Below are 8,988 nucleotides of genomic sequence, written 5' to 3'. Positions count from 1 at the left end.
CTTTCAAAAAACAAAATTAGCATTTCCTACATTGACTCTGCTGCTCCACAAAGCCAAACCATCATGATGCTGCTACCCCAGGGGGTCTTAAAGTTTACATTATTATATTACATTGTGTAAACCTTTCTAGGAAGCGTGCTCTCGGGTGACAACTTTGCATCCATTCAATCTTTTGTGAAAACAAAAGAAAGTAGTAGTGTCAACAAAATTCATGTAATCTGGTTATAAAAATATCACATAAGCTGCCATAAAATACTTCACTGTCATACTTCATAAACAGCTACCAGACGTTTAATACTGGAATCCTGAAAAGACAAAAAAGGTTAAAAAAAAGTCTTTGTATTGTGTTGTGCTGGCACAATACTATACACACGCACGAACGCACGCATACATCAGGATTTCGTGCAATGCCTGTTGCCTTTTCCCCTACTAAAGATCCATGAAGGGTGTACTATATGTTACTAAAGATGTCCTGTATGTTCCTAAATACCCATGAAAGATGTTCCATATGTCACAGAACATTTGCCAACGATGTCCTATATGTCAGTAAAGACACGTGACAGATGTGCTGTTTGTCGGAGTTTGATGCAGAACAAAGACGAAAAACGTTCATTAAATATTGTTATTGTACTTTCTAGTCTTTAAATGAAATTTCGAAATGTCGCTAATTCGTTTTGACTCTTCCAACAGTTAAAAAAAAATCACATGATAACTAAATGAGTATTTTACTATCCATTTGAGAGTCTTAATGTAGAGGATAGTAAGCTTTTTAAATAAAACATTTGCTATTTACAGTCAAACGGACCACATACGGAAAACCTTCTGATGGCAATACTTTTGTTAAGGTGGATAATAAAAATATCTTTAGATATGTTTAAAAACACATAGTACAGCCATGGAAAGTGGTACTATTGACAATGAATTATTGAAATAATGAAAACAAGGAGCATTGAGGAGAAAAATGAGTGCATGAAGGTGTGCACATTTAAATGAGGGTGCATGATATGTGCGTTGAATAACCTCTGTCTTTCTTAACTTTCACTTCACAGGTGTCATGCCGTCACTTCTCAATTTTTGTTCTCGTATTTCAAATATCACATTTGTAAAAATTAAAAATGTTATAATTGATGTATTGATAAACCTATCCTAGAAACATGAGAGATAATGTGCGGACAATCATGTATCAGGAGATATTACAGACAAATGTCAGTCACTCGTGCCATCTTCAATCATTCACTTTTTGCAGGTCTGTAAGTGCAGAAACTAAAATTCAGGTAATATTTATGTAAAATGGCTTCAACTGATTGCTACTACTAAACTTTAAGGTGAGACAATTACAAGTTGTGAGGTACACCTGGAAATTCCGTGAAGACACGGGGAGATGTCCTCCTCCTGCAGACACACGACGACTTTCCTCTCAAGACTGCGGACATCATCTTCATTGGCCACCCACACCACATCACTGTGAGCAGTGGCCAGGTCGTTAATGTCATCATCGTTCGTTGTCACCTTCACTGGAATTCCACATTGTGCCAGCCCCTTCACAAAATCAAACTTTGTGTTGACTTCCCCTGGGTACAGTACGAGCATATCTTTGTTCAGCAGAATAGGGGGCGTCGGTGGCGGTGTCGAGCTACCAGAGCTTGACGGACTGGTGGCTGTGGGAACTGCTCCTTCTAAAGAAAATTGAACACCTCTTTTATTATCATTTCTGAGTACATTTGTAAACGCTTTTTTATCAAATTTTATATGTTTTATATATATACATACACGTCCATCTAGGCACTGTTTCTATGCCTTATCTTTGAAACGGAAGTTTTCTGGGTGAAACCATAAGTGTCTGCCGTTAATAGAAGAAAAAAGTTCTAATATGAGAGACAGAAGATGTTCCTTTTGTCGCCCTAAAATACAAACGCGGTCACAAAAGACTAAGGGGTGTGTGTGTGCCTATGTCAGAAAGTTGTGTTCACTGCCATGTTAGGCGCATGTATTCAGTGGAATTTACTGAGATAGCTTAAGAAAAACGGTTAAGAACATTCTAGAATTGTGACTGAAGCTGCAATAGCTTGGTGGGTAAAGCGAAGCTTGCTCACATGTGGCGCATATTCAGTGCGGGAGTCAAAAGCTTTCATTCTCTCGCCAGTAGTAACCTACCTATATCTCCTCTTTTGAGGCTGCACAAAAAACTTGCCACCTCCTGGCCACAGCGCAAACAGTCACGAACAGCACCTGAGTGACCTTTATGATACACGTGCTGGATCTTTGGGCCGTCCGTGTGATTTTGGAAACCGCGATCGTCATACTCTATGACCGTCTTGTCTGTGGCGATCTCTCTGGTCTTGATGACCTCTCTCACCACAACCGGCGGGCAGCGGAGTGACCTCCTCAAAGCGAACTCACTCCAGCCTTCGTCAGAGATGAGCTCGCTTCCATGGAAACAACTTGCAGCCCACAGATGAAGGCGAGGAAACTTACTTCTCAATTTGTCACAGAATTGTTCAAAGTAGTCCTTGTCCTTGTCCCTGTTTCACATTGAGTATTACAGAGGTGGCTATTACTGTTTCAGCAGCTTTACCATTTTTAGTGTAAAAGGGGATTATTATTGTATGTGTGCATGTTTGTTTGAACAAATATATGTATTTATAGATGTTAAATTTATGACATAATCCTACTGCAAAAACAAAGAAAGTCGTAGCATCATAAGTTGTCTTGAACATGTAAAATAATATGCAGAGGAGTGACCTGGCCAAAGGGAACTCAACTCAGCCTTCGTTATGTGTATTTGAATCATTACAACTCCCAAAGATCAGTTAGCGATATAATATTGTTCTTCGCAGTAACGAAGAAAAAAAAAATTGTCTTTGTTATCTATCAGTACGCTACATCCTACTTGCCAGTTATCAGGGCCCGCTTCATCAGCGATGACGTACAATGATCCATCCTTCGCTGCCTTTGTAAAGACATCTACAGCCTTGTCCACATCTTCCTCTGAATTAAGATCTTGCGTGACGAGGTGGAGCTCACCCCATTGGGTCGCTGCCTCCGTCTGCTTGCCGACAGCCTTCTGGAGTAGGAGATGCATCATGCAGCTCGCCGCGCGACTCTTTTTCCAAGAGTTCATGACCTGCACGTCTTTTCCGGAGCGCAGCCAACTTGCGGCAATCAGCTGCAGCACCACGGTTTTACCCGTACCCGGCGGTCCGGACAGGAAGACCCTCGGTTGTTCACCATTAATCAACTTAACTTGCTCTGGGTAGAGAGTTATCTGAGCAAAGCCCTCTCCTTGAGCACCGTAGCACTCCCCTGTGTATGACACGGCCTGCCCTAGGGTCTTGATAGACATGCGTGGGGCAGATGTGCAGGGCACTGTCACTGTTGCCGCAGGTCCACCCAACCTAATGTATAATTAAAACAATGACTTGTAATACAGAACAATAATAATTTGTTTCCCTCTCATTAAATCTAAATGCATTCCTCAGGTAAAAACACTGGTGCGTGTGTATTTTGTACTTTGGATGGTTTCTTAGAAAAGTGTTTTTCATAGTAGTCTTAAATGACAATCCCAGCCCCTCTCCTTAAAAATTGATGGCGCCGAAAAGAGAAAAGAGAAGACCAAAATTTCGTGAATCATAGTGATTCCAGAAGTCCCAGTATTCGTAAATCGTCACAGGTCACAAGAGGGTAGATGCTTAATGATGTCCTCCTGTCTTCTACACTTGAATATTGCATACTCTCGGCGACATGAAATATAATCCACACTTCAGTTACTTCATTTCCTGATTGGTATACAGCATCAGTCTTTCGAGTAAGTCAGGCTTATGCTCTTCTACCAACCTGGCTACCAGTTTTTTGTACAGGTCTGAAGTCATGAGAGGGTCAGGCCCGGATCCAGCAACACATCGTTGCCACCAGCCCTTGAGTTTCTCCAACAAGTCGCTGCTGATGTTCCATGGTGTCTTGGGGTCAGACAGTAGGTCGGCGCAGAGAATGAGATCCATAATGTTGGTGGGATCAGTCACTCCTAGACACTGACTCAGTTTCTGTAGCAAAGTTTCTCATTGTTAAGAAAGAATTCACTATCATAACCGAATATCACTCAAAGCTATAAATTTCGAATGTCTGAAAAGAAGACTGCTTGGAATGAAAGAGTTAAAGTAGTGTCGATGCTCTGTTCATTATTAACGTTACTATAAAAAAAAATAAGTATCTGAAATCCCAGCTCTAGGTTCAAAAAGCCCGCCGGGAAGTAATGTTTTATGGTCATGAATGAATCCTGGAGGGTTTCATGCATGATGTTCTTCGAACCTTGACCGAGGCCTACTGCCGTGTGAAAGAAAAGGTGTTAGTATGTCAAATGTCTGAAATGGCTGCTCATCGTCAAAATAAAGTTCACTTCTTACCCTTGCTAGCTCTTCGTTGCCATTGATGGCCTTTTTTATTTGTTCAGAGGTGAGGTTAGGGAAGGCTATTGTCTTGGTGATGTGCAGGCCAGGTGCGATGTCTGACACCATGTCTGACAGGACTCTGTCTGCCTTGTCAAGCTGTGACACGGATTCTGTGAGCTTTTTTCTGATATTGTCATTAATCTGCTGCTCCGACATCTTCAGCTCGTTCACATTGTCACCAAAAGCTTTTACTTCGCAAACTGTAAATCCATTGTTTTGGTGAATAAGAAGAAAATCAAAGTCACCTCGCAGTTTGTTACCTAGACAAACATACTAAATTTTATATATATATAAATAAGACTTTATTATTACTTAAAACTATGTCTTGATATTAGATATATTATTATTATTATTCATGTGCATAAATAATTTGTTAACTAGACATAAATACTGAGCTTTAGATACATGCATATATATATAAATGACTATCATTACTTAAAAGTATGCATGTTTTGTTATTAGGTACATTATTATTGCTGTGCAGCTAACCTATGACACAAGGGATCCAAGGTGCCTGCTGTGGATATTTGTGCTTGATGTGTGTGAGATGTGAAAAGAACATATTTGTTTAAGGGTGTTTTATTGTGTAAAATTTGTCATTTTCAAACATAATACTTGACTGCAGTGGCTGTTTCCATCTTGCACAAAGAAAGACTATAATAAATGCTGTTTCACTCGCACTTTATAACAAATGCAACTTCATTCTCATGTCACAATACATGCTGTATCATGTTACAAAAAGAAAAAAATGAAGAGCAAAAAAAGTGTACCCATGACCATGTTTAAAATGTTTTTGAGAGTATTAGAAGCATCTTTAGATAAAAAAAAGAGAGTACATTTCTACGACTGGAAAACAGCTGATAAGAAATTGGATGTATATACTCTTAGATGACTGTTACCTTATATGTAAGTTTGTGGTTTTTTACTTTTGCATGTTGTATTTTATGTATTATGTATCGATGGAACAGAACAAATGTTAAAAACGTATTCAAGGAAAATTTAAGATGCACATTAGATACGATTATATTTTATCATAGATTAGTATTTCTTTTTCATGTTGCGAGATATAAAACATTGCAAGTTACACAATATTATCTCATTTTTTGTTAACATCAGTAGTTAAAAAGTTATTAGGGCTATTGTAATACTCTTGTGGAATATATATTTTCGTAGATATTAAAAAAGTCACCTTGTGGCGAGTTTTGCTGCGCAGCCTTTGGAATGTTGGAGCGAACTGGGTACTGGTGAGCTGCTTTAGCATAGCAAGGTTCTCCTAAGTTCCTGCTGAATGGAAGATTGCTTAGTGCAAAGAACACCGGTGTGTCCTCGGACAATTTTTGGAGACAGAGAAAGACTCGTTGCATTGCTGCATCGTCCCTGACATAACAATCTTGAATGGGTGTCTGGGTGAATGAAGCCTGACCAGGTAGAACAGGTGATGTTGGCGTTGAAGACTGTTGGCATTGCTGACCAGCCTGTCCAGGTGCTCTACGGAGGACGTTAACATCCTGACCGGCTACCGACTCTCTTGTCGTCGGTACTCTGTTGAAGTACACCGGGGGCAGGAAGTAGGTACGTGAGTCGAGTTCAGGAAATGCGTCCTCAACCCATTGTAGCCAATATTCTTCTTTGCGACCTGCAAATGATAATTTTGTAAAATTACCTTTAAAGAATTAAACGAATAACACCTTTCTAATGTCAAAACATTTTTATCTCATACTTAAATTAAATCATTTGGCATTTTTAGTTGAATGTCTCCTTTGTTCTATAAGTTTTTTTTTTTAATCTGAGGAAATTAAAAACGCTGCATGATTGTTTATTTTTGTGTTGTTGACGTGGTATTTCATGGACAATAAAATTTCGCTTTGACAGTAAATTGAGCGGGAAAGAAGAAACTCTGTTATTATTTTTCTGCTTCAATGACGGCTATGAGAGATAAAGCCCCAACAGCCGTGATGATTGCGACAAGAAACTGTGACTAAATCATAAATAATTATGACTGTAAATTATTTACCTGGATGGCGACAGCTGACAATTGTTGTTCCGCCTTCACGGCGACAGCTGACTGGTTATCAGACATGATGGATTTCTCAACACTGAAACAATGGTAAGTGCCTAGGCGCCGGTACCTATGTTGTTATTAAAACAATAACAACAATAATAACAACAATAACAACAACAACAATAATAATGATAATAATAGCAGGACATCTGAAAGTTTTCTTAGCAAGCCTCTCAGAAACATAAATGTTGGAGTTGTCTCTCCATTTCTTTTTGACTTCCTTCACTAAGGTTACAAATGCAAAATGATAAAGCATTACTGAAAGGAAAAACCATTTAAGTAATTGTATTAATTCTATCAAAGCGATATGGGATTTAGAATGACTAAGGTTGAAATACCCCATGACATGCTATCGCTATCTCTCACCCCCACCCACCTCTAATAGTAATTATACAGCCATGATATCAGAGCTTGAAGTGCCTCCAAGTCATTGTTTACTTAACGATGACTTGGAATCGTTAAACTTGTCCTTGGCATTCAAACGCTTGTCAGCTAGAAAAAATGCAGTTCATTCAATAGGGGTGCTTGAAGGCGGGGGCGTGCGTTGGGTAATTTTGGTTTCCAGTGCAGACACTTCTACGACATACCCGCCCTACTATCAGTAGTAGCTTTGTACCGGTATTTCAACTCTCTCCAGGGCACCCTCATCCCACCAGTCACCCAATGTTGTTATCTGTTGCTGCTACAGTTTTCCTCCTAGTGTTCAGTGTTGACTAATAACCACATTATAACAAAGTCGTTTTTCAGAAACACCAAACGAGCTGTCGAGTGAAGGACCGAAGAAAGCAGATATATCTCGAAACAATTGATAAGCTAAACCTAGTGTCAACATCTCTAGGGAGAATCTATTAGCGTACGGACCAAATCCTTCTTAAATTGTGCATTTACATATAATCGGATTAAGACTGTGACATATGTCTACTTGTCCTAATATGATAGGCCTTGATAGAATTTGATAGACATTCATTTAGTGGTTAAACTACTGTAAATATTACTCAATGCACAACGTGGTCAATCTAGACACGTGAACATGTGATTCCTGAAAATGAAGAGATATTTTGAAAACACGAAAGATAACAATTAATTGACAATAAAAGTAGTTGTTGTGCTGCCATTTTATTATGTTTATGGTTAAAAAACACGCATGTATGATCTCCTTTGGTAGGGGAATCGGGCAAAAAAAAAAAAAAAAAAAAAAAAAAAGAAGGAATATTGGAGCAGGCTTGTAAAGAAAGAAGAATCTGCGGGTGAGTAGCTATGACACCTGAACTATTTCCGTGTTGATTCTCTGATTTCTATAGTATTATACCCTCGCAGGTCTCGGCAATGAACTCAGACCACAGTGATAAGATATTATTAATAAACTCAGACCCTCACCTGAAAAGGCCTTACTTACAGCAAAATGTCGGCACACAAACTGAGCTCTAAAACATCCTGGTTTGTTTAGACGATTAGTCGCGGATCAACAGCTTGACTAGACCGAAATCGTCACATGACCATTGACCAGGTTATTGTATCTTTTTATCTAGGGAAAGGAGTTTGAAAACTTATGCTGCGATAAAATAAAAAATCTCTCTTCAACTCTTTATTTCTCATAAGACCTAGTATTTTCCGTAATATGAGCCTGTTACCCAGATTGTAAGAACCAGCAAGAGCTCTTGGACCTGTCAACTAACATGTGACATAAATGTCAACTTGTTTACCTTCCATTTAATTCTACATAACGAAACGACATAGACTTGTGGTATTAGTGACAATAACACAGTCGGTTAATCATTAGCCAGGAACAGAGACACTCACCTTTATCCAGTGTCGACGCCTAATTGACGGGCCGACTTCTTTTGGGTGACATCATGGCAATAGCACCCTAAGGACAGATGTCCTGCACAGCACACTCTTCCTGTTCCTAGTCCTTTACACAACCTGTATTCCAAATCCTTTATTGCCTGGCAGTGGAGGTGTCGTCCTTAGCAACGATGAAGGTTGTAAGGTTGCTGCTGGTCGGAGGGTGCAGGCGCAGCCGCGGCCATATTGCACTGTGACATTATAAACATATGGCCACCAACATTGGGCGTGAACCTTAGCAACACCGCTTACAAAACATGCTATCCCTAAAATACAAGGTGTGGGCACTAACAACACAATTTCCTAGTTCTGAACACGCTCACGTCAGTGATGTTAAAAATAGATCAAGAAGTTTTTACTGAGATGATCTACTTTTTGAGAAACTGTAATCGGAAAAATCCGATTTTGTGAAAATGTCCTCATTCTGTAGGTGAACCTGATTGATCAATACTTTATTATTCAGACGTGTAAGCCTATCTACAGTTGAAGACCATTTATACAGGAAGAGTTTAGAAAGGGTGAAAACAAATCTGAAGAAGGAAGTATGTTGAAACATTCAAGCAGTATGTCACGCTGACATTTTAACAACTATGCAGCCATGTCCTACTTACCCTGTCTCATATTAAATCACTGCCA

General features: G+C 39.3%; 1 protein-coding gene across 1 annotated transcript; it reads right to left on the bottom strand.

Moving 5' to 3' along the window:
- Nucleotides 1–1,320: 1,320 nt before the first annotated feature.
- Nucleotides 1,321–8,723, bottom strand: LOC112555512. The gene is made up of 8 exons (XM_025223949.1): nucleotides 8,308–8,723; nucleotides 6,460–6,574; nucleotides 5,635–6,081; nucleotides 4,401–4,705; nucleotides 3,835–4,040; nucleotides 2,895–3,395; nucleotides 2,155–2,522; nucleotides 1,321–1,676 (listed from the first exon to the last, which is right to left on the bottom strand). Exons 3-8 carry the CDS (start codon nucleotides 5,807–5,809, stop codon nucleotides 1,321–1,323), a joined length of 1,911 nt encoding a protein of 636 aa, XP_025079734.1. The 5' UTR covers nucleotides 5,810–6,081; nucleotides 6,460–6,574; nucleotides 8,308–8,723.
- Between the last annotated feature and the right edge of the window lie 265 nt (nucleotides 8,724–8,988).

Source organism: Pomacea canaliculata, linkage group LG2 (genome assembly GCF_003073045.1).
Source record: "Pomacea canaliculata isolate SZHN2017 linkage group LG2, ASM307304v1, whole genome shotgun sequence".
Classification (NCBI taxonomy): domain Eukaryota; kingdom Metazoa; phylum Mollusca; class Gastropoda; order Architaenioglossa; family Ampullariidae; genus Pomacea; species Pomacea canaliculata.
The sequence above is the reverse complement of the archived record's forward strand: the minus strand, read 5'-3'. Positions and strand labels throughout refer to the sequence as shown.

Excerpts from the sequence above, each read along its gene's own strand:
- LOC112555512 (XM_025223949.1), bottom strand. The coding sequence starts at position 5,809 with ATGCAACGAGTCTTTCTCTGTCTCCAAAAATTGTCCGAGGACACACCG. Across the intron at positions 4,706-5,634 it reads GCAGCAAAACTCGCCACAAG|GTAACAAACTGCGAGGTGAC; the intron begins GTGACTTTTTTA and ends ATGTTTGTCTAG. Across the intron at positions 4,041-4,400 it reads GCAACGAAGAGCTAGCAAGG|AAACTGAGTCAGTGTCTAGG; the intron begins GTAAGAAGTGAA and ends ACTTTGCTACAG.